Source organism: Strix aluco, chromosome 5 (genome assembly GCF_031877795.1).
Source record: "Strix aluco isolate bStrAlu1 chromosome 5, bStrAlu1.hap1, whole genome shotgun sequence".
In the NCBI taxonomy this organism is placed as follows: Eukaryota; Metazoa; Chordata; class Aves; order Strigiformes; family Strigidae; genus Strix; species Strix aluco.
The window spans coordinates 58,469,649-58,495,134 of NC_133935.1; the positions used below are offsets into that span (position 1 = coordinate 58,469,649).

Consider the following 25,486-nt stretch of genomic DNA (forward strand, 5'->3'; position numbering starts at 1 on the left):
GGACACTGTACAAAGTGAATCACACTAGTATTGTCAATTTGAATGACAACCGCAGAAAATAAAATAAAATCCATCAAATGTCAAAACATCAGCTTATTTGTAATTTGGACTGGATGGCATCAAAGCTGCTTTGGCTGTATCCCCTGAACAAAATAATGAAATAAACTTGAATCAACATGAATAAAACTTATTTTCAGCACAGCAGCAAGCAATAATGATTAAGAACACATATGGGGCAGTCATGCTCAACCCAGAAAAACTCAGAAGATTAGAAAGTTTTTTTAAAAATATGTTTTTAAAGAGGAGGAACTGGCCACTTCAAAAACCATCACAATTCCATTCAGTTAGAACAAAATTCTAAGCAGACAGTAAATCATACACGGTTAATCACAGCTCTTCCACTATTAGATATTTAGGCTTTCAGATAGCTGTAGTTGCAGAAACCCCTGAAACTCAGTTAATTCTATTGAATATTCCTGCATTTAGTCAGACTTTAACTGAGTAAATATAGGCTAAAGAAAAGACTTTGGAAACAGCACCCAAATGCCAAAAGGTATTTTAACCTTTTTCTAGCTTTTTTTTAAAAAAAAGTAAGCTCATACAATTTGCATTAGCTCTTACTAGTTATCCAGATAAAAGATAAAAGAAAGACGCAGACCATAGTAGCAAGAAGTACGTTAGACATGTCCAAGTAGGAACTAAATTATGTGACAGAAGTCAAAAAGGAAGCAATGTCAGCCAATATAGTTTCAGTTAAGACAACAGAGCTATGCTAACTGTGTCACACAGAAATCTGGCCAGGTGTCTTTTGAAAACACCTGTTGCAGATGTTGTAGATATTCCGATGCAATTCTCTTGTAAACAAGCACCAATGTTATGCAAAATAAACTGAGAGAACAATGCAAAATAAAATGACAAGTCACTTTTCACTGTTAAAACATAGCAGACAGAAAAACAGTGAAGGAGAAAGTCCATTAAAAAATAAAAAGGCTACACCTCTCAGAAATCTGTTCCTTATTTAAACATTCTACAATGAGCCTAAAGCTGTGGCATTATAATTTGATTACACTACTTTCATTTATTATTATTTTTACTCACTCATTGCCCCAATCCAGACGAGCAGTGATGTGTCGCTTGACATCCTTCATTCGATCATGGGTGAGATGGCCAACAAGGACCTGCCTTCGCAGGTCTAGTATTTCATTCATTATGTGCCACAGTCGGTGGAAGAGATCTCCCTCGTTTCTCTGTGAGATAAAAATATAAGCTGACGATCCTAATAAATACAGATACGGTGGGGAAATCAAGAAAACTCCTTCCTTATTCCCCTACTTAGTCTTTTTTCTCCCCACCGTAGTGACCATTTTACCTGCGCACACGTGTGTGTGTGTGCATGTACAAAATCATTTCACAGGTTACCACAGACCCTGTCTTTGCATCACAGCCACTCCAAAATTTCACTCCAATTCCTTATGTCTCATGTTAACACAGTCCAATTTATACGACAGATGACAAAAATTCATCAAAAAAATTATTTCATGCCATAGCACTGTTTTATTCCAAGAGCATGCTCATTCTGTGCTGCTGTCTCATCCAAACTGAGTATGTGATCATGTAATTCAAGACTATTTGAACTCATAAGGGGATGAAAAGGCAATAGTTCCTAGCATTCAAACTCTGAACCATTGAGTGTTAATATTCTTTTAACTTTTTCTTGCATGGATATAACTGTACACACTACTGTCTAACCATAAATAAATAGGATCACATAGACAGAATCTTGTCCAGACAGTTCTTCATCTAACTGTCAAGCAGGAGAAATTATATGAATATGACTGCTTTTTAAACCACATCCTTCTACTCTAATTATATACCAGTTAAGGACATAAACAATTTCCCATAACAGCTTCCCTCCCAGACAGAAGTTCTTTTAACTCTTCCTTTACCAATTCTAAGTGGTTTTACTTGATATACTTTTTCTGAGAAACTTTAGCTTGAGGAAATTATTGCAACCTCCATTTAAGTGATGCATCACACAAAGTTGAAAAAACATTCCTATTCAGATTTGTTCTGCTAATTCTTGACAAAAAAACCTAAGTCCCTTTCCCTTCTTCCTATGAACAAATGGTATAAAACCAAAGTTCAGCTACTTCTGCTACATAATTGCTATGAAAAGCTAAAATTCACTTAGAAGCATCATTACTGTCTGTCAATAACTTTTATACTCCAAGGGCTGTGACAAACTGCCATTTGATAAATCTGCTCTCTTTATTTCACATTCATTCAATTCACTTCATAAGGCCACTAAAATGGCATTACTTTATTGTTTGTCTTGGCTGTCTGGAAAAAAGAAAGCCAGTGTATTTTGAACATGTAATAACAGCAGTGAAGAAAAATGTTGCCAAAAAAGAAACAACTTCAGTAAGAACAATAGGAATATATGAACTTTATAAGTAAAAGAAAACAAAAAAAAGGTCATACAAATAGCCCTTGAATTACGAGCAAGAGACAAAAAAGAATTTATAGGAATGTTATAGAGAACTAGGCTGACAGTATGTTTTCACAGTTTTCCATCAGACACTAGTGTATAAAGATTTCACTTCTACAGTTAAAAAACCAAATCAAATAAACACTAATTCAGATGCATCTTTGTTTTCAGTATCTGATGATAAGCTCTACTTAAGTAAATTATTCATGTGAATACAAGAGACATGCTAATGTTTAACAATACTATTAAGCTCAAAATAACATTTTTAGGTGTCACTCCTTTTTCAAAACTTTAGAATTTGTCTACGAGTTACTTGTATCTCAAAGCGCTGAGTCGATCTGCAAGCAACTTTTCTTGCTTTATATAGATTTAGGTCTCTACACTAAGGGATCATGGTTTTGTTCCTTGTGTTGCAGGAGAAGCCAATGTACTAATACCCTTGCTAGTATACACAAAGCAATCACACTTCAAGCAATCAGACATTCAAGAAAACTACTTCCCATTATAATCTAGAGACATTTCAAACACGCTTTGAAGAAACAATTTCTTGTTTTTCAAGAAACAGTTCATACTGCTTAATTACAATTTCACTGTCAAGTTTAAAATGATACTCTATTACTTACAATCCAACAGAAAGAAATACTCGATTTTCTAGGTTCTTGTATAAAAGCTTTCACTAAGTAAATTAGCAACTGCTTCAACTGCAGGTTTCAGAAAGGTTACCTGGTTCTGAACAGCCTCTCTGAACATAATCCATACAATCATCTCAAAAAGGTAGCAGACCAGCTACTTCTGTACCACCCTGACTTCTCGGAGGTCTATTGGCACCACTCATAGCTGTTTCTTATGTAGCAGAAGCAGCCCCTATATCAGCAGAAGGTAGCTAATCTTCTCACAATTCAAGTCATAATTATCAACTCAGCAATGAGTTAAGAGGAGGGATTGGAGACTATGTAGATGCAAGTGAACAGGTTTTGGTTACATTTTATGTGTGCACATGCTACCAAGTCCAAACCATGGTTTGGTTGTAATGTTATAAAACAAAGACAATCACGATGCAAGACACAATTTAGAACTAAGATATTTTAGTTAAACCTTTAAAGACACAACTGTACAGTCATGAGAAAGGACAAAAAAGTTCAGTTAATAGAGGAAATAAAAGTAGGCATGGAAAAAGAAAACTATAATGATTATCATGTCTTAGATTACGATATGCAAAAAAAAAAAAAAACCAGTTAAAAGATGCAGAACAGGCAGCAAAGGCTGAATTTCAGTCAGAACGATACTGAACTGTGTTGTAAGTACACCAAAAAAAAGCAACTTCTACCTATGGTGGTAGCCAATTAAGAGAAGGAAATGGTAGGATTTCTTACAGTGAAAAAGTAAATCACTGGTCTGAAACCTCTCAAAAGAATGAGAGACTGCAGTGGGTTCATAGGAGACGTGGGAGTGAAACACAGTCTAGGGAGCTTGTATCCAAGATCCTACTGATACTGCACAACATTTAGATAAAGTAGAATAATCCCACATCTGTATAATTCATATAATGGAGTAAGAGCTGTTTAAATGACTGGTGACTCAAAACAAGACTATAGATAGGAAACCATCAGGTGGCCAAAGTTTTCTATGCAAACAAAAGTTTGCCTACCCTAATTAAAAAAAAAAACAAAACAAACATTATTATTGACATAATCTTTGCTGCAACTGCAGTTTTTAAGGGAGGTAATTACAGAATTGGAGAGGCCACATTTACAGAGCAAGCACAACAGAGCGATGGAGATGGAGTGATAAATGGAAATTACAGAAATAACAGACACCACGGGTGTTCTTTGAGTAAGAAAGAATAGTTACTTATTGCTACTTCATGTTTGATGCTCACACAACTGCTACTAGAATACTAGATCCAGTTCTTAGCCCCGACGTGCAAGAGAAAATACAACATGGGCTCAGAAAACAGGAATGGTTAAGGCTAAAAAACATGATTTAAAGTGAAATTTGAGAATATGAATCTACAAAGATAGTCAAACAGAAAGCCAAGACTGTATGTATCTATGAAAGTGAAACAGTATCATAGAGGGGCATTCTGTAGGGAGTTATAACAGAATTACTAATACTGGTATTAATGAAATATGGAAATGTATACATAAGTATGAGAAGAAATGACAGAACAAGGAAAGGTAGGCACTAATAACTATTGAACACCATTAAGTGTGATTTCATTCAAACAAGGAGAGAAACAAACTGACCTGAAGATGTCAGGGAGAGGGAGAAAAAGATCAGAGCCACAAAATACCCAGATAAAGGAAAACAAGAGCACTGTGAAACATGGAACTTAGTAAGTGTGAGATAAGGAAGAAAAAGATTCTGGTTCAAAACCAGAATCCACTTCTGTAATGTGTCACAGGTAAACCCAAAATCAATTCACTATTGTTAATCAAGCACTACCCCTCAGCCTCCCTCAGCAATGAGAACTCAACAGCTGGCATCCCTTGATCTCTGTGTCATATACAGACATCCTGGACAAATAACACAGACACATCTCAGCACTTGTGAGTGTGTGGATGTGAGAGGAAATAAAAATATATGAGAAAATGAGTACAAATCAAATCAACTGGCTGAGAGATTTTTCAATAATATACTATATTTCTATATTTCAATAAAATACCAATATTGTTTGTTACAATTATTTCGAATAGTTTAGTTTAGCAAACAAAGGAATCCTTAGATCCAACAGCTACACAATGAAGCTGGTCAAGACTCAAAAAGTTGCTAAAGTTTAGCAGCAGTAATAGTCAATTATTGGAACAAATTAAGAGATTTATTTAGTCCATAATCAGAACAGTTATAAACCAAACTGAATGTTTTTTTCTGAAATACATACTTAACTAGAATATCTCAACAACTATGTGTCTTTTGAGTTGGCATTAAATCAAAGCAACAATATTCAGGGTACTTGCCACATAGAGTTGTTTCCACATTGTTCCCCAGTCTCTTAAAGTTGATGTCATTTCTGTAATAACAGAATCTTCTGTTGGAATAACCATTTCAAATTGTCTGTAACATGCAGAAGAATACATGATATTACACAAACGTTACAAATCCCATTACAGTTACCAATATAAAGACTTCCTCCTGCCAACACTGATGTCTATCATCCTACATGGGTGCTCCTTCAGCCCATGACACTTTTTATTTCTATATTTCATTTAATCCCCATGGAAAAGTCTTAGGTGAAAATAATTTAATCCCCGTGGAAAGTCTTGGTCCTAGAGAAGTCAAGGTGAGTTTTTTACTATGAAATAAGCATGTCAAAAACTACTTTCACTGCAGAGTAATTCTCAGTTTCCAAAGGGATCTTCATGCTTCTGCTTAAACACCAAATCACTGACTGTTGCCACTCTTTTTTACATCTCTGTTTATAGAAATAAGACAGAAAATGCCATTCCTTCAACTAAAAGAGGATATAAAAACTGAAAAGAAAACTTACACAGTGTGAGTGAGTTCTTGCCTATTTGATGCCGGTCAAGAAAAAGCTGAGTTGGCTTGGTTAAGACCAAACTCTCTACCACACCATCACTTTACACACCACCATCACTACCACTTCGTTCTCACTCACAGTACATTTCAAAGGTTTGCATTCATGACTGGATTACTTTTCTCATGACACCATTTCTCTCTTAGCAAGTTAATATAACACTGTGACAGCCCCTGGCCGTGATGTGCTGTAGGACACATGGCCTGAATGGGAAACACAGACTAACGAAGAAAATAGAGGCAGCAAAGATTGAACTCCCTGCAAGTATTGTCATGGTGTCTGCTAACAAAAATTATTCCATCTTTAAGCTGTGTTTTACTGTGATGGTTTACAAAAATTTTATTTCACTGAACCTTCAGTTTTACCTAGAACTACTTTTAAATGAGAAATGATCCTAGGGTGTAACAAACCACACGTAGCCTGAACTACATAGGAAACAACAGTGTTTAACAGTACTGTGCAAGCCATTTTCACCTGTGGGAGTGAGACTTTTTGGGGTTTTTTAAAATATCATCACAGTCTTCATGATTACTTTTGCCCATCATCATCACAGACCTTCTACTCACTCATTCATGCTCCCAAAATAAAGGTCACTTACACCTGATGTTTAGGTATCCATCTATTATGATGAGAACTGTCTTTACCTAAACAGGTTTCGAACCATTATGTATCAGTTCTCTATTAATAAACCTAAATAAATGCTCACAAATTAAGTTAAACTTTGGAGAAAACTGTGTTGAACTAAGATCACTGACAAAAAGTTTTTGAAAGTGATACTGTGAAGGTAAGTATTACATCTAAAAAAAAAAAAAAAAATCAGTGTTTCTTTTAGTCAGAACATTTGAGTTTCAAAACAAAATTTTTAAACTAATTTTAACCAATTGTTCTGTTTTTTATTAACTTTTCTAAAAATGAAAAGAGATCAGTTGTTGTCAAAAATAATATTGGCTGTTCATTACATGAAGAAAAGAAGTAAAGGAAAAAAACATCTTTATTCATTTACAGTTTTAGCAAAATCTTTTGCCACTGAACTGAGACATTATTTTACCATTTTTTTTTGTAAAAGGCCAGCTGTCTGCCATGGTACAGCTGCTGTTCTCAAAGAAATCAACTAATCTTAAACAGCAGGTTAACAGCCAGCTTCTCTACAGAATAACTTTGTCTAATTAAGGCAATACTTTCTTCAAGCCAGACTTAACAACAGGAAGTGAAAACATGCAATTATTATTTCTTTCCTCTAGACAATGAAGACTTATATTCCCAGTTGTGCTCCATGTCTTTTCAGAAGACGTCACTCCAATTTTATAACCACGCAAGAGTATCAGGTTAGCTAAGGACAACTATTTCAAGTCCTATAGCGGTAAGATGAAGTTAAAATAATTATAACTAAATCACCACTTTACCTTATAAGCAAAAGATCTTTGGTACAAGTAACTGACCAGTTTAAATATTTGAATCCAGAACATTTTACCTACCCTTTGTTCTTAACACACGCATTTTTCAAGTGAATGTAGTTGGATGGAAATATGCCCTGAAAAATAAAATAGTTTAGATAAAAACAAAAAACCTCCCCTTACATGAGTTTGGAGTACCATTTAGTACTGTTTAATATGCAAATGTGTGCTGAATTTAAAGTCCTCCAAATAATTACCAAGAAACATGCACCCAAAAACCAGCAATATATAGTCAGTATATATCGAACAGAAACTAAAATGCCATATTCAGTAGAGTTTAAATCCTTCAATACTTCAGAAAATTAGAAGATTGCTTGAGAGCTCACTTATCCGAGATGTTTTTATTAATTATTTCCACCTTGACAAGAAACTGTGGGGCATAACATCTTACCAACATCATCTTAAAAATAGTATCTTCAGATAGGGATTTTCAAAATAAGGCAAAATAAATAAAGTTAACAAAATTCAATAAAAATAAAATTAATAAAGTCAAAATAAAGTTTTATTTGGTGGCTACTGCAGTGCACAGGAAAGTTGTGGTAGATGCCTACCCAAGAGCCTCAGTGTCCTGACAGGAGTGGTCCTTTTCTAGTTATTTAAGGCCTCTCCACTGTTCTTCTGAATGGACAGCATTGCTGCAACAGTCATACTGCTCTTACAGCACACTAACCTTCATAAATCAGAACAGTAAACAAAATGATGCATTTCAGCTTCTAGCTTTTGGCTGGGAACGTAATATGCTACAGCTCGTTACATAATGCAGTGACAGAAAATACATATATGTTCTCTTTATAATAAGCACAGCTGCATACAGCTTTCCTTTGTGATGACGGTGCCACATTTTCTTTCAACACAGACGTTAGACCTTCAACAAAAACACATCTACTATGTAGAGGCAACTGCCCTTGTAAATGCCCCTACTCCTCTATAATGTAAAGCAGTTCAGAAGAGCATCTCCCAAGGACAGTAAGATGCACAGCCTTGCACTTGTAACAATGTGCCAGAAAACACGATGGCTCCATATGCACGCTTACTGCAGACCAGCTGCCACAAATAATTTCTTTGCGTGTCAAAGCTGGCAGAATAACAAGGGAAGAATCTTGACAGACCAATACCAATAACAAGTGGAGTTACAAGGTGCTCTTACTATTTTACTTTCAGAGACACTCCCTTCAAAAACCCAATTCAGAAAACTGTTTGCATTCACACTAGGAAAGCAGAAAATATGTATCTCATTCTTTCACACATCAAGTCATGTTTAGAAAACCTATTCATAACTTCTATCAACACATTTGACAGACCACAAAGCAAGACTGACAGCAAGCATGTGGTGAGAATTGCAACAAAAGACACAGAAGATGCAGTAACAAATCCCAACTGCTCATGTCTTATAAATCAAATTGCAATATATATCAATGAGGTCAAAGTAGTAAACATCAGATTAAATTCTGTGGCTCAATTTATTGTTCACACTGACCTTCCATATAAAGCAAAGGAAATTTATGTGAGCAGAGACTGCAGTCCTAGGCACAAAAAACCAATGACTTATAATACAAGCCCCTATCAACCTCTGAAATTAATGTATATGTGCCCTATTTTGCAGCTGAAGGGGCTTGGAAATGAAGAGAGGAAAAAAGAGAAAAAAAATTACAATGCAGGTTAAAGGAGCAACAGATGATTTAAGATCGTTCTTCAATGGCTTTAGTAACACTAAAAGCTCTAGTACTGTGTTGAGGAAAAAAAAAAAAAAAGAAATTCTGAAATTATTTCCCATATGAAAAACAGAATCTTTACAGTCACAGAGGCAACTCAACAGGAGATATTAAGAAAATAGAAAAGCAAATAAGATAGGTAAAGCTTAAACATATTCAACATCAACAAATGCTGAAACATGAATTTCATAATATTTCATGTCTGAATATAGAAAAAAAAATTGTTGAAGTCTGGTTTAGAGTACTATAAGCTATACTACTATGGAAATCACAGAACACACATCAAAGAAAAATAAAATGAACCATCTATTTTACATGACGATACGTATCTTTTATTCAATTGATACTCTGCATGTGGCTCCTATAAACCGGCTGTCTCCACTGGCTGCTCTAAATTAATTCATAACATCAAGAAAAATAGGCACAGTCTAACCAACTTTTCCAACAGTATTTACAATTTGTATTCTCAGTAGTTTTTCCTCTTCAACTTACCTTCCTTTGGGTTCACAGTCTAAAAATCAGGAATAAAACAAAATACACCAGACCCTCGGATTTGTAAACTGTATCATCTTAATACATAGGAGCATTTCAGAAGTGTGATCCATGTCCAAATCTAATTAAAGCACTATCAGTAATATACTTAACACTAAGCTCTAGTTTTAACAGTAAGTATCATATACTTACATGGAGACTAGCTTTTAAAAAGTAAATATAAATTTTTGACAAAGAATGCAAAACTTCAATTGACCTTTACCTTAACACTGGGGTTTTTTAAGGCAAATCCTCTGTACCATCCTGTGAAGAAAGAACATTTTGCTTTTTGAAGTATGTAAATCATTTCCATATGTAAAACAGACTTAATTTTTCCCTTTTGGACAGTTATGACAATTACACAGTGCTGTCAGACTGCACTTTTTTAAAATGTATTTTGTTTAAACCAGCTCATATTCAGATGACTGAATTCACACAATTCGAGGCATTACTCTTTAAACCTGTATCCCCAAATGTTTCTAACAATGTAACCCAGGTATATTTTGCACTAGACACCACACCAGACAAAAGGAAAACAGTTTCATATTCACTGTAAACATTTACAAATCATTTTTGGACTTCATGCTCTAAATCTATCAACCATGTTACAATACAAAATTTAAAATATACCTGATTCAGAAGAACAGATCTTATGCCTTCCTTAAGAAAATTTCTTACAATGTTAACAGTATATAAACCTGATATGAAACCAAAAAATACCTACATAATCCTAAATGATCAAAAAATCATATTGACAGAAAATGTCAGAAATGTGTTAAGGCGGCAGATTATTAAAAACATGCAACTTTATTTCTCTTACACTAGTAACAGACGTTTGCTGAAATCATATTAGTATTCTACACCTCAGAACAAAGGCAGAAGAGAAAGTTTACGCTGCTTTAAGATCTGAACTTATGACTTTGAATTCATTTGAAAGGGTCTTGCTAACAGCCAGGCTTCACTTGGAAATACCAAGAAAGCAGAAGAATCACAATAACTCCTTGCTGTTTTAACTGTTATCCTCTATGAATGTTTATTAAACAGAGATTAAATAAAAAGAATGAACGGCAAATTAATTATCATAAGGATTGGAGTTCACTGGAATTGTGAAAAAAAATGAAGAGGCCAGAATGTGTTATATTATTGACTTCAAAAATGTGTTAATTTAAGAAAAGAAATGAGTAATAATAGGGTTCAAATCAACAGTATACAAAACTTCATTATCACTGGAATTCCAACCTGTGAACTCACCATCACATTTCTCTAATATTTGAACGGTGTCTCCAATCTCCAGTGATAGGCCATGTGGGACTGTCCCTCGAAAACCAGCTATTACTAAAAAAGATAGTAAGTTTCAATTATTTACAACATTTAAATACAACTTTTATTCCTCTTGTTAACAAAAATAGTATATTAAGAGGGGAAGTTAAGTGTTAGAACAAACAGGCTTACTGAAATTTAGTAAGCTGTAGAAAGAAGCAGAGGCTAAGTCACTTCTATGAGCAGAAAATTTAAAATACAGAACTTGGAAAAAACCCGAAACACTTACAGACCAACTATACACGAATGGAAAGCTTGTACTGGAGAACACCATTAGCTAGACCGTAACTACCCTGAAGGACAGAAACTGTTTTATTCCAAATGCTCACACTAACACATATCAGACCTCAGACTTTTGCAAGCTGAAAGTGCCAGTATTTTTGTTGCCATCTATACCACCCACGCGCCACAAAAGGAAAACCTTATTTCGCATTCGCTTAGTGGATGCTATAGACCCGACACTCCATATAATCCCATATGTGAGGAAATGCTTAGGGGGTGGAGACCAGTAAAGCATGATTTTGATTCTCTGTATTGTAACACTCTTTTGGAGCTTAATTTTGCAGTTGAAGAGGAAAACGGCCTTCTACGAATATCAGCAGGACACGATGCACAAAATCACTTAGTGGCCTAACAGCCGTCTTGCTGCTTTTCATGTATCTACCCATCTAGACACGAAAAACCAAATCTCACCGCAAAGTAAAAAAAACACCAGCTCAGAGGTGTGACAACAATTCTTCACATGAAAAAGCCAAAAGGAAACCCTACACGTGCAGACATGCATATAAAGTAACTACTCTTCCACCAAAGGACCTGCAAGATTTTGAGTCACAACAAACCATTTTGGCAGCTCTTGCCTGCTATCAGTGGTCTCTCCCTCCACAGGCAGAGACTACGCTCAAACACAATATAATCCTCCATCCACCGCCTGTGCTTGTCATATTGTTTGTCAAAGGCAGCAGGAGATATTAGCTGTCAGCAACCACAAAAACTGAAAACGCGTTTGTGAATCTTTGCCAGAAAGTTCCAGATTTTAAGAGTAAACCAACAGGATATGGTTTATACTATAGATGGCATGTATAAAAATGTACAAAAAGCAAATTTTTGCCAAATCTTTCTTCAGAATCTAAGGCTTCAAAACTCACTGATTCCAATCATCACTGTGCTTAACCCATGGTCTTTATTTATCCCTTTGAAAAAAGGCCTGTGAGATTATGTACCTCATCAGTCCCTAAGAGTTTGATATAACATGTGACCAGTAGCATTGAGGTTGGGGCTTTTTTTTCCCCCCAGGCATGTGTATTGAATCAATCTCTATTCATTTTGGTGCTCCTCCTACTCTCCAATGTATTTACAGACAACTAAAATACCCTCAGATAAGTATTATGAAATAAAAAGAGTTACTTTGGTTCCCTCCCATTATCAAGTACACAATTTTTTTAAGAGGGTTAGCTAAAAGACATCATTTGTACATTGAAAAAATTTGTCTAAGTGTTAAAAATGAGACTTTTCCATTAATCCTTATACAAATATCTAAAAATTAAAACAGTTTATTAACTATGAACAGATTAAAAACAAGACTCCCTGAATATCAATAAAATGTATATCTAAACTCCTCTGTGGTACTGGAATGGCAGGAGTAATTCTGGTCACCTTTCTAGCTTGCAAGAAGCAAAACTGAATTATGAAGCCTGTCAAAATAGCACCTACAGCCACTGAAATAAAATTAAGGAATTAAAAGAAGAAGCATGCAAAATCAAATCAAACCCTAGTGTGTTATTACACTTGTGAGATGTCTTATTTTTAAACTCCATGAGACAAAAAGAATGCCAGTAATTTTCTCCTTAAAAGCCAATATATCCTGTCACATTGTTATGATATGACTTTGCCGTGACATTCAGTTTTTATTGCTTAGTTACTAGATCTGTTAAAGATCTTTTTTCTTTTTTTTTTAAGAGAAGTTTCAAAAAAAACTTTTAAGACAAAAAAAGATTGAAGTCTGACAGTGTAGAAAATAGCTAGAATTCGGTTTAGAACATGTATGAAAGAAAAAAATTATACCTTGAAATATCTTTCAGAAGGATGGCCTGCAGAGTTCCAGAAAAAGAAATAAAGAAACAAGGGCATCACCTGTACTGCTCAACCAGCACCATTAACCCAATCCACTCGCAAAACTCTGGCTGGATTCTTGTGGAGGTCTTGCAGTGAGTTCAGGCTCAAAACAGGCAGCCCATACTCTTTAGCAATGTCACTCAAAACAAAAGAAAGTGCACTGCAGAGCAGCAGAGAATTTAATGCAAAGCACAGGAATCCACAGATAAATTTAGCATTAGCAGACAAATGTTTACTCTGCTAATTTTCTACTAATCAAGTGATGTTATAGAATTGGGGCAGAGACAGAAGGTGGCTGTTCATGGGTTTTTAGTTTATCTGTGGCACATATACATAATTAGACTACAGGGAGGATAACAATGAAGTCATGGAAGGAGGTAGTTACAGTTCCACCAGAGAAAATCCCAGGGTTCAGCTAGGACACAGGGTTCTTAACCAAGCCATGATTTAAATTTGATGTACTGAAACTCTTGCCCTTTCCTCTAATGACCACATTGTTCTGCAACACTCTGCAGATGCTCCTTAATTCTTTCTCCTAGTAGTAGTAAGTACATAATTAATCACTCTGTGGTGATCATGGCTTAAGATGTTCTCAACCTGAGAGCAGTACACATTTATCATACTTACAGAACTGGACATTTTATACACACAGCATTCACTGAATCACATGTATCAAATACACATCATTTTCATACTTATAACAACAGTAGCTGGTATGGTTATCACCTTCTCTCACTTTCACTGCAACTGGATAGCAGAGAGCTTAGAAAAGAAGGATGGACAGGAGAATAGAAAGGCACTCTGAATATAGCTCACCTACCAATATCTGCAGTCTTTGCAGATGCACTGTCCACATGCACGTCCCCAGGAAGCTAAGTATCAAAACCACTTACATCTAGATACATTTTTTTGTCATTGTAGTACCTGAAGGTCATATAGATGTCCTGTTTGTGTTTCAAGCACAGACATAGTGATTGATGCCCTCTTCAATCACCTCTCAGACACTGAAGAAATGTGGAATTCCAGAATAAAAGTCTATGGGAGGATAAATTCTCAAAAGTGTTTTAGAAACTGAGTTAAATACAGCAGCCAGCTGGCATTATTAAATATTTTCTTGCTGCCAAAGGGTGCTCAGAGGATAAGAAAGCAAGACAACAACATGGGACACAAAAACCTAATCCATACTGAAGATTAAATCATACAGTGAGAACTACAGTGACATGAAATATTAAAGCAGCTTTGGGTTTAATGTCAAGCTTAAAATTTTTAGGGTTTCGCAGGTGCAGTGAATCCCAAGTTATGAAACAACCCATTTCCATGAGAACTATGTAGAGATAAGCAGAAAGAGAAGAAAATTTATGAGATAACCAGCTACCTGTCTGTGATTAACTACTAATCAAATGTGCTAATATTTTCTTAATATTCTTCTACATTTCAATAGAACAGGATCAGTTCAATCAAGAATGTGACGCAAGACCTAACAAGACATCTTTTCTATGTGTTTCACAGTTTTTCACTACAAGTGTGAATAATTGGAAAGAGGTTTCCAATCCTTACCTTCATATCAGACCACCACTGCAATTAGGGAAAAGAGGAAAGAGACTAAACAATCTGACAGAGCTCTTATGTTCAGCTTCTCAAAACTTCATCTTTCTGCTCTCATACAAATCACCACCTGTGTGTGCTCACTGTTGGATAGTTTTACATATCCAATCACCTGGCATATTAAAAGATCAATCCAAGCCAAAGGTCTTAAAGCCTAAACTAAGTTTTTGGTGCAGGAACTCACCTTTTGCTCATCTAGCACACAGATAGCATTGCTGTTCTAAAAAATAAAACAAGGTTCTTTTTCTACTTGCAACTAGTGCATTCAAATCTTACAGGTGAGTTAGCATTATAAAGACATGTTTGAGACTTACCAACAACATGCTAGGTCTCATGACTGCCTTGACTTTTTGTTTATAAAATGAAAATGTCTCCCCACAAAGGGTGCAATGTGACATGGTGCTCAAGATGCCCCCCTGTCAGACATTAAAATTAAGTTCAACGCTATGAAAGGAGACACACAGTACACTGCAGTTTCTGGCTGAGAAGCAGGACATACACGCCCACGTAGAAAGGAATCAACAGCAGTAGAAGCAACATCTACAGCAACTACTAATACCTCAAAAATGAGCATTTGTACCACAATAGCAGACTCGGGTTTCACATAATAAGAAACAGTCCTTCAACTGAAGAAAGCTGAGGGGGAAGAGAATGTGGGGTAGGAAAACGTAAATTACTTTAATAATTACTTGGCCATACTGTGCATGCTAAATGCTAAAGTGAAAACTAGGCTCCAGTTCAATGCCCTAAGTCATGATGCCCTAAATATCAGAGGTAGTATATGAACCACAGAGAAATGTGGTAAAAACACACTGGAAAATAACAGATTTGGAGGGTGGGAACACCATGTCAGAGGGACTGGTTTTGACAGGAAGCAAAATGCTTTGATAGAAAAGGAACTGACTAGCTAGTAATAGGGGTGGGTAGCCCACTTCAAAGTTTTGCGTGGAGTTATATTCTTAAAATGTTTATGCCTGAAGTAACTAGAGATCTGCACATAAGAACTAATGAGGCAGACATTGTTGCTCCTTTCCTCCTAACAGATAACCAGAAGCTATTATTGATTCCAGATACTACCTGTCATCATTGAAATCAGGTCCTCTTGGCAGAAAAAGAAATTTTTAAAGTTTTTATTCTGGACTTGAAGTGCCATTCTTTCAACAGATTGAGACTTTCAAGTACAACTATTTCAAGGCATTTCTTTTCTATTCAACAGTTGAAAAAATAATGAAAAAAGCAGCCATAAATGAAACCAGGGAGCTTCTAACATTATAAAGTTATTGTATTAGTTAAAACAGCCATTTACTGTTGAAATTTTCCCTTATGATGGAAAATTGAGTTTGTTTTTATGCAGTTTTTTAGCTGAGGAGTAATGATGTGTACATATTACCTTTGAGGAAGGTTCTGATTCAGTGGTCTTTATTGCAGAAATGTAAAAAATTATCCTTTGATATGTACTTATGGGTAGTGAATACAACAGACATCTGTCACTGTAAGCAACTGGAGGAAATGCAACATTAGAGAGAGCACATCATCAAGACAGACATAAAAAAGAAAAAAAAAAGAAATCATACCAATGACTCCACCCAGGATACTGTTTGTAAACTCATGTCTGAAGCTATTGACCACTGGCAAGCAATGCAAGCATCCTGTGGTACAGCGTTCAGTATTTTGTGGCACAGGGACCTCCTGAGCCACACATGGTACTTCTGTGTTCAACAACCGCTGATGGATTCTATGAATTTGCTTAAACAGGCTTTACATGCATCATAATGTCAGCATCCACAAACTTACAGTAAGCTTTCCAGTTTAAATATGCTTCATGGAAAAAAAGTCTTCCTTTTGTTTTACAGTGCCCTGTAAAATTTCATTTCATGTCCCCTGTTCTTGTGGGAAAGTTTGAATAAGCAATCTCTTGTCCCCCTCTCTGCACCTTAGATGTGCCTTTTCCAAGATGAAGCTTTTTCTCCTCAAAAGAAGCTGAAGAACCTTTTTAGATTTCTAAACAGGCAGAATTTTTAGAAGCATCAACACACAGAAGTATACAATTTTGCTAATGCAGAATGGCCAAACCTAACTGTAAAAGGTCACCCCGTGCACTGAGCTTTGCCTACATATGAATTGATCTGGATGGAGTGGCATGATAGCATAGCTACATGCTCATGCTTCTAATATACAAGTTAATTTGGGCATCTGTTCAGTAATGCACTGTGCTGCCTACAGATACCCTAGGAGGCTTGCTGCAAACCAAAGTCAAGCTAATGAAGACAGTGACAGAAAAGTGGGGAGGGGGGGAGAATCAATCTAATCTCCTTTCAATAAACACAATAAATATGAATGTTAGTTTCAATAACAGAAGTGATCCTTAAATCTCTTGCAGATTACTGAGGATAAGCACTCTCAAATTTAAATAAAAGAATTCAAGTTCTCTCACCGGTGTATGTACACCACAATTAAAAGGATCAAACGCATAGCTCCAATTATGACAGTCCAGGACTCCAGCGCCACATGTGGCTTTTGAACACCTCAAGTGCTGCTCACGTGCTGCAGTCAATTGTTCTTAAGAGATAACTGCTTGCATGGAATTTTCCTAATAAGGACATTTATTGAACAGCTATTCATGAAAATACCTCAGGCACATCAAAAAACATTTTAAAAGTTTGTATCAATGTCCAAGCTTTGAAAATGCTACATAAAGTAGAATACTTATATATACAACTGTTCTTCACTTGTCTGAAAAACAAAACAAAACCATACGGAATTCCTACCTCTACCAGCACCAGCTACCTATACAGATGAAGCAAATGCCAAGTCTGAAATACAAAAATGACACAAAGCTGCAGCAGGCCATAGTCCCTCCTGTGCTGGTCTCAACATTTGAATTCAGCAAGGTAATCACTTTCAAATCCCCTATTACAGTGCTGCCAAAAAACCACAGGGCAATTCTAACATAGGTAATCAGTTTAGTGTGACTGTCTGCACATCTGTCAAGCTCTTCGCATCCTGCATCTCAGATACAGGCAGAAGGAACCTTATCACCTCTTTGATAACAGCTTGATCGGTTTTCCCAATATCTGCAAACATTTTTGCTAACTCTTTCCTTTGGGTACCCTACCTATTAGGCACTATTATCTTAGAAAAGAACACTAAAAGCAACAAGTGATGACACCTATTTGCTGTTGAGAATGGCTGCCAATCTAGAACACCAAAACTGGAATAATTCAGCATGTACAACCAGGGTCCCTGTCCTTGCAGGTATGAGATTTCATTAATTGTTTTTATTCTTCTATCAAATAGCTAGTTAAGCCCTTTGTATTTCTTGAACTCCTGCTGCATCTTGTTATGTCTATATCTTGTCCCTGCTAAGAGCAATTTCTTGATTTGCATGAGTTCTGGAACCAGGAATTTAAAAGTAAATAGAAAATAAAACAAACAGGCCTTTACAAGTCTAGAAAATCTAGAACACTTTAAAGTCTATGAATAGATAACACAGTTCCTCTCTCTAAATTCGCTCAGGAGCCTCCTCCTCTACAGAGAAGGAATGTCAATGTAAAACCTGTCAGAGGCATCATGGTAGAAGGCGAGGTGGACTCAGTACAATCAGGTATAGATTTCATGCATTCAATCAAATTATAATAAAGGAACTAGTCTACATGTAGTTCAACCAGCTGGTTTCACTTACAATTCTCTAATGTAGAGCTACAGATGCAGTATCAATGCAGTAAGACTGCCAACTTGAACAGTAAGTGTGGATTAAGTGTCATTTTCCTTCATTTCTTGGAAACAGCAACAGCTTAAAAATCCAGCTAGTAGAAGGGAAGTGGAAAAAAGTAGATTATGTTAAGATGACATTATCTATGAGAACAAACTTTTTACTTAAAAATAACGATGTTATTCACTATGACTTTTATTAAGACTAAGTATTTCCAAATTTCTAAGCATTTTCAGACTTTAAGTAATTGCCTTAATTTTTAATAGCATGATCAAGGAAAAGAGTTACTGCTATTTAACTTTAACTTGAAAAAGTCTTCATGTTTTGTTCATAGCCTTTCAGTAACCAAAGTCTTTGATTAAAATCAAACAACTACCAGGGTTTTTTGTAACTTCCTGTAAGTGTTGGGTATGGTAAAGAAGAGAGGTTAATGTATTAATAGCACAAGTGCATCATCTGAGGTCCACTGAAGCCAACAAAGTCCTGTGATCACAGGTACCAGATCTCATGACAACACTTCAGTGCATTTTGGACCTCATTTAAGCATGAGGCAGTGCTCACCAAAACCTCCAAAGAGTTAAATTTAAGAGACAGGAAGTTCTACATGATTTCAAATCCAGATTCATGGGGATACCTTTTGTATATGCCGGAAGGTTCACTGGCTACCTGTCATATCCCTACAAAACCAGCAGAAATTTAACAGGAAAATTAAATGCCTCACGTAATTATAGACACAGGAGATATCTTCCAGAAAACACTTAACTTTTTTCAGAATAATACAAAGATGTTTATTTTAAAGTAGGCCTTGAATAGATGAGTACATCCTTATAATTTCATGCTGACTTAATGCAAGAACACTGGGTATGGTCCAAAGTCTAATGACCATACATTTCCCCATTCTTCTTTTTGCTCCCCAAAAGCACTGTAACACAACATGTTGCTCTGAACTTGGGGAGGGGAAATTTCACAGCCTTTAACAAGCTGCAAGTAGCACCATGCAAACCTAAGCTCAGAAGAGCTATAGTATTGTGAACTGCAAAGAAAACAAGACTGCTGTGCAAGCTGCAGCATTACTCTTCACCAACTATCAGAGCAACCCAAGGGGAACAGTTAGACAACAGTACAGTTGCTGAGAAACTCCCTGTGTTTGGTATCAAAGAGTTTGGGAAATGAGATTGGTTTCCCCTTAATATTTCACTCCCATTCAAGAAATAAATAGCATTCAAGGAAGCCAAGAAAAGCAGAGGAAAGAAAACTTTCTCTTCGCTAATACAAAAGAGACAGAGCACCCATCTTCCACAGTAAAATTTGTCTAACAGCCAGGTCCAGCAAATGACCTTATAGATGAAACACTGTCCAGTTTTTTTCTATTTCCTTTGGAAGAGCAGGGCTTAACTCTCTATTTTACCTCCCGTCAGTCAAACACAATAAAAAAAAATCACCGGAAAAAATCAGTAGAACTCACACACACACAAATACACAAAAAAAATAATCAACACATCCTACAATTTTCAGTGCCATTCGTTTTTGGCTTGTCTGGTACCACTGTATTTCAGATGAGTTTTAGTCTCCTGGTAATTTGTATTTCTCTGACATTGAACCCTTAAAAATTTATTTTAAGTAGTTTCATTTTACCACTAAGAGTTCTGTATATTTTTATTTTAATTTACCTGCAGTGTTCTCTCTAGAATTTTATAACTCAAGAAATTATTCTGGTTTTGTAAGCTGTGAGATTTAACCACATTGTTACTTACAATGCACATTTATTAAATGTCAATTGCTGCACATCAAAAATGACTGGAATATGGTTTTATCATGAGTAGTCATGTCTTCAGTAATGAAACAAATACCCTAAAAACTTATGCAATAAGCAAATTATGCAATTTAGCGAACATTAAACTGTAATTGTGAGCTTCTGTAGCCTGTCCTACAGGTCAGCCAATTCTGTCGATAAGAACTCAGCATCAGAAAACCTCTTGAAAGACAGGACAGCTTGGCAAGGTGTGGAATTAAGTGCAACTAAGGAAGACAATGATTACAAATTACTTACAAGTACCCTGGCACATGTTTTTTATCTTAAATGAGGCAGAACTTTCTTCATCTAGCGTCACTGAGAGCCGTTTCAAATACATGGGAATGCAGCTATCAGGACTAGTAAAGCAAAACTACTTTCTCCTCAGAGAAAATCCTCAGCGACTGCTGAACACAAGTTTAAACATCCCACTCTGGCTTTAAGATGGTTAGGTTTAATGGCTGGAAATAACCACTGCACTTTTCAGCCTGATTTCAATAGTTGAGCCAGCAGAATTCAGCGTATTTAGCCCTGCAGAGTTTCATCACTAATCCATAATCTCCATAAAATTATAACTTCAGGGATATTTAACGTAATCCCACAAGCATCTTAAAATGTATGACCAAACAGAAATATAACAACTGCATACACTTTTTTCCCTAATCAAAACTCCGAAAAATAAAAAAAACTACCTGGATATATACTTTTAACAGTACCTCTGTGGTGTTACAGTGCTCTTTCAGAAGTGCAACTGTAGGATTCTCTTGAAAAATCAGAACCTTCACGTACCGCTCATGCTTGTTTAAAAACAGCATCTATTACTCCAAAATCAAGGGTGAAGATACCTTAGGTTTAGTTGGCGGCTGTTTATAAAAGCACACAAGAGCATGAGAAAAATGTATCTGAAAAGTATAGACAACCAGTTAGGACAATGAAGATTTCTGATGAGGAGGCAATTGTTCTGTTTGATGTGAAGGGGGGAAGGAAGTGTATGAGCAAATGGTTCTATTTCAATGTTTATATTAAAATTCATTGCTGTATCTGAACATTTTACTTTCAAGTACTTCAAGAGACAAGATGATTCTCTTGGTTTTTAACACCGTGGGAGAGTCACAAAAAATACCTGTCATTTTAACAGTTCTCTCTTTACTCCTTCCTCTAGATTTGGCACAGAAGCCTAGGAATAACATTTGGGATACCATGGGTCAAAGAAAGCACGGAAAACCGTGATGTATTTCTAAGAAATTTGTATTGGGAAACAAATTTTATCATCCTGCACCATGAAATACTTCCTGAGTGAAAACAGTCAAGGTCTTGACAAGCAACTGGGCAGTCCCACGCAAACCAGACACAGGTGTTTCTTTTCTTTTAGTATTAAGGAGTCTGCCCATCCTTCTTCAGACAAAAGAACCTACAAGACTCTTTCCTGAAACTCTTAAAAAAACCACAAGAAGTAAAAACTCTGTTTTGTTAATAATAAAAATGAGCAGACACACGTAAAAAGACTTGTGTCTGACAGCAGGTTAGGAACAAAGCTGAAATGAGCTAACTCAAATCAAGCAGATTTGCAATCTATCTTCTTGGCCACTGTCCACGCCATTAAGCCACATTATGTACTTGTTTTGCACTGAACTGAGGTACAAAACTCACAGACTTAAAGGAAAAGAAGCTGCCAAACTCCACTTGAGAGGGGCATGGATAAGGCAGGGAATGAAGCCAAATAAAAGTCAAGGCAAAACTTGTAGCAAGGAAGAGCAGAGCCTCCTCCCAGGAGGCTGCGGCCCTGGAAGGGACAGTTTCCAGGGAGGGACTGCAAACAGCAACTCCAGGGCTAGATTTGGCCACAGTGCCACTATTCATCAAGAGGACCATCATGTCACATCACACACAGCTGATATAATTATTACACTAATTTGAAATCATTCATTTTCTTAAATACTAGGGTTTTTTCCCCTACAATTAATAGCCTCCTGGGGATCCAGATAGAGTAACAAAGGCCTCATGGGATTTATCCAGCATCTGAGGTAAGGAGAGGACAAAGTTGTATTTTCCTCCCATACTTGAAAAGCCCTTCTGAAACAAGAAGATGAAACTTGAGCAGAAGACCCTTTGCAAAAAGACTCTACAAATAAATAAACTTTATACAAAGGAACATTTACTAAGTGATAAACCATGGTGATCATACCTTTGGTTGTTATGCATGTGGTTAAACAAATTATTTGGTCAGGTAGTGGAGTGTGAATGGATTTTTTCCATTGCCCAGCCACTAAAAAATTTTATTTTAAACATCTGCCTTCAGAAATCGGTTCCAAATTTATTGGGCTTTTTGTTTGAACACCCTTAGAAAGGACATATTCAGATACTGATGGGCACAAGTAAATCACCCAGACCTTACCACTGTCAATTATAAAAACTAAAACAATAATTACATATGTGACTGTACCATCAAGTATCTTGTCAGTGTCCTGAAGATAATGCACAAAGTCGCACTGTCCACAGAGAAAATAAAGTCAGGCTGTTGCAAATTACCATGAGAATTCTTTAGATGAGGTTTTCCTCTCTGCTATGAACGCTAACATCTCAGAAATCAATTTATTCCTTAAATAAATGTTGATAAAAATAATTTACCACAATTAAATACCCAGTTTTCTTCTTTCAAAGACCAAGTCACAGCTGTACGGTGCTGCAGGAAGAAAGCAGTACGGCCCAACAGCAATGACGGTGCTCAGGAATCCACTAGGCAAAAAGCTAAGTGAAGAAACTACTGTTCCCACCAATATAATGTAAGAAAAAAATTCTTTCAGAGTCTGGCAGTAACATTACCCATAGAAGTGTTACCATAAAAGACGCAGGAGCAAGACACACCAAGCAGGTAAGTCAAGAGTTTTTATCTGCATCAAGAGGACCACCTCTACCCCCTCCTACGCTCTATCTCTAAGATCAGTGCTTCAGATAATGGCTACAGCTGCCACCGTAACAATACACAAGCAAACAAGAACCTACAGTTAAGGTGTAAGCAAAACATCAGAGTCAGCTTGTGGCAAATGCCACATTAAAACCAATGTGTAGTATGTTCAAAGCTCCAAAGCTTATACAAAACCAATTGCTGCAGTATTCAGAAGTTTTGCCACTACCAAAATCCATGGTGAAGCCCCCATTTGCACAAAATTCTCTTCTGCATTTTTGGAATAAATGAAACAAGAAGAATCAGAACAGATTCTGGTTAGAGAAAGACAGGAAGGCTCATCAGGGCATCATCTTCCATTGCAGTAAAGAACTGAGCTTGAAAAAGAGACCTAACTGACAAGGTATTACAGAGGTATGCAAATCACAAATGATAGAGGAAAATGAACAGGGAATTAGTATCACCTTCTCCTCAAAGCATAGTAACTTCAAGGAATGAATGATCTGGCAGCAGGTTTGAAACGAACCAAATAATATTTTCACAAAGGCACAATCAAGTTATGGAACATCATTGTCACAAAACTCTGAAGGTCAAAAATAGGCGAAGTCTTAGAAAAGGGTTACAGATATAGAAGGACTTAAGTACAAGAGTCCTAATGCACCCTTTGGCTTTGGAAGTCTCTAAAAAGTATGGTTAAATCTATACTTCCCTTATTTCTTACTTACTTTCCCAACAGAGGACTAATGGACAGGTAAAGAGACATCTGCGACTTAATCCAGCGTGACAGCTGTTCAGTTCCTATACTCCGCCAAGCAGTTTCTGATATCAACTTCAGCTTAAGTAGCAATATACAGGTGTTGAAAATTAGTAAATTAGACAATCAGTAGACTGAAAGAATGTTTTCAAAATTGAGCAAAACAAGCCCTTAAGACTGATAAGATGAACATCATGTAGTGTGTCTACTATCTGGAGATTTCTTCTTTTTAAATAAAAGAGTTTCAAAGCTGAAAAAAATCAACTGCTGAGAGCCAAGCCAATGCTGAATCTGAAGAAGGCTAAGCACAAACATACTTAGAAACAATAGTAACTTTCCTTAGACATATCTGGCTTTAAAACAACTGTATGATTTAGTATTTCTGCATTATTCCCTTCCCCTTTCAAAAAATCGTTTGCCTGTGACCTCTGAATTTAAGTAATTGAGATACCAACTCAAATACAGAATCACTGGGAGCACCACGCATGAATAAACACTGTTTTGGATTTGATTCAGCAGCAATTTTTGATCCGCATCATAATTCTACTCACTAATTAAAACTATTACAGGTGTGTAAATAATCCATAACACACCTAGCCTGTAAGGTGTTTATTCTTCCTAACAGCCAAATGGAGAGACCAAATCAAAGAAAAATTACATTTTATGGAGTAGGAAAGTATTTGTAAGCCAATACACAATTAAACTTGGGGAGGAAGAGGAAAGTAAGGGGCCAAGGCTTGCAACACTGCTTCTAACTTAAACAATTTAAATACAGTATATTCAACTCACTTATGAAAAATATTCACTTGATTAAAATTACCTTCCCAAGTAAAAGGAATCCCTTTTCCACTTCACTAGGATTATCTGACAGGTCAGCCAACAATCACTGCTGGGCTCACACTGAAATTCATTAGTTCCAACGAGCAGAAATGTTAATGGTATGATAATTACACTCATTGGTGGCTTGGCTACTTGTTGTGCCAGAAAGAGATACCATTATGTGACCAACATAATCCTACCTAATCCTTGAAGGCTTGCATGTAAACCACTGAAGTGTCACAGGAAGGAAATTATGTATGAGCAAAATCAGTGAAGTAAAGTGTTATGACTTTTCATACTTGTTTCCTAAAATGTATGTAAATTAGACAATTTTATGCTTTCAGTCTCTAAAAGAATTGGAGATGTCAAGTGAGCTGAAACAGAATCTTCTTGCTCAAGTACATCTTGTGGAATTTGCAGCCTTTATGTTTCAGCTGGATTAGACATGAGAAGAGACAAACTATGAATTTTATTTGGAAATACCCTTACCAATGCTTCACCTTTTCTGAAAAAAAGTTGGCGTACCGATTATGAAATTATATGCATTTATTTTCATCTGCCCTATCATTTCTAATTTACTGTTTCAATTCCTTCCCCTCCTTTTTTCTTTTTAAGGACTGAAACAACAACCAACATTGATTGGCACATAGGAAGCAACAATCAGTAAAAAGACTGACCAAACAGTGATGAATTAAACTGAAGAGATCTTTAACTTCCATCTTTGTAAAAGCAGCACAGTAGTACCCA

The 25,486-nt window shown here is 36.2% G+C and overlaps 1 protein-coding gene across 1 annotated transcript in view; it reads right to left on the reverse strand.

The window, feature by feature from the left end:
- Positions 1–25,486, reverse strand: part of DOCK4 (dedicator of cytokinesis 4) — a 255,555-nt gene that overhangs the window by 154,897 nt on the left and 75,172 nt on the right. Inside the window, exons 2-6 of the mRNA XM_074827524.1 lie at positions 10,972–11,055; positions 9,944–9,984; positions 7,499–7,554; positions 5,446–5,542; positions 1,099–1,247 (exon numbers count right to left, since the gene is read on the reverse strand). Of these exons, the coding sequence (XP_074683625.1) occupies positions 1,099–1,247; positions 5,446–5,542; positions 7,499–7,554; positions 9,944–9,984; positions 10,972–11,055 (427 nt within the window). The remainder of the gene's footprint in view (positions 1–1,098; positions 1,248–5,445; positions 5,543–7,498; positions 7,555–9,943; positions 9,985–10,971; positions 11,056–25,486) is intronic.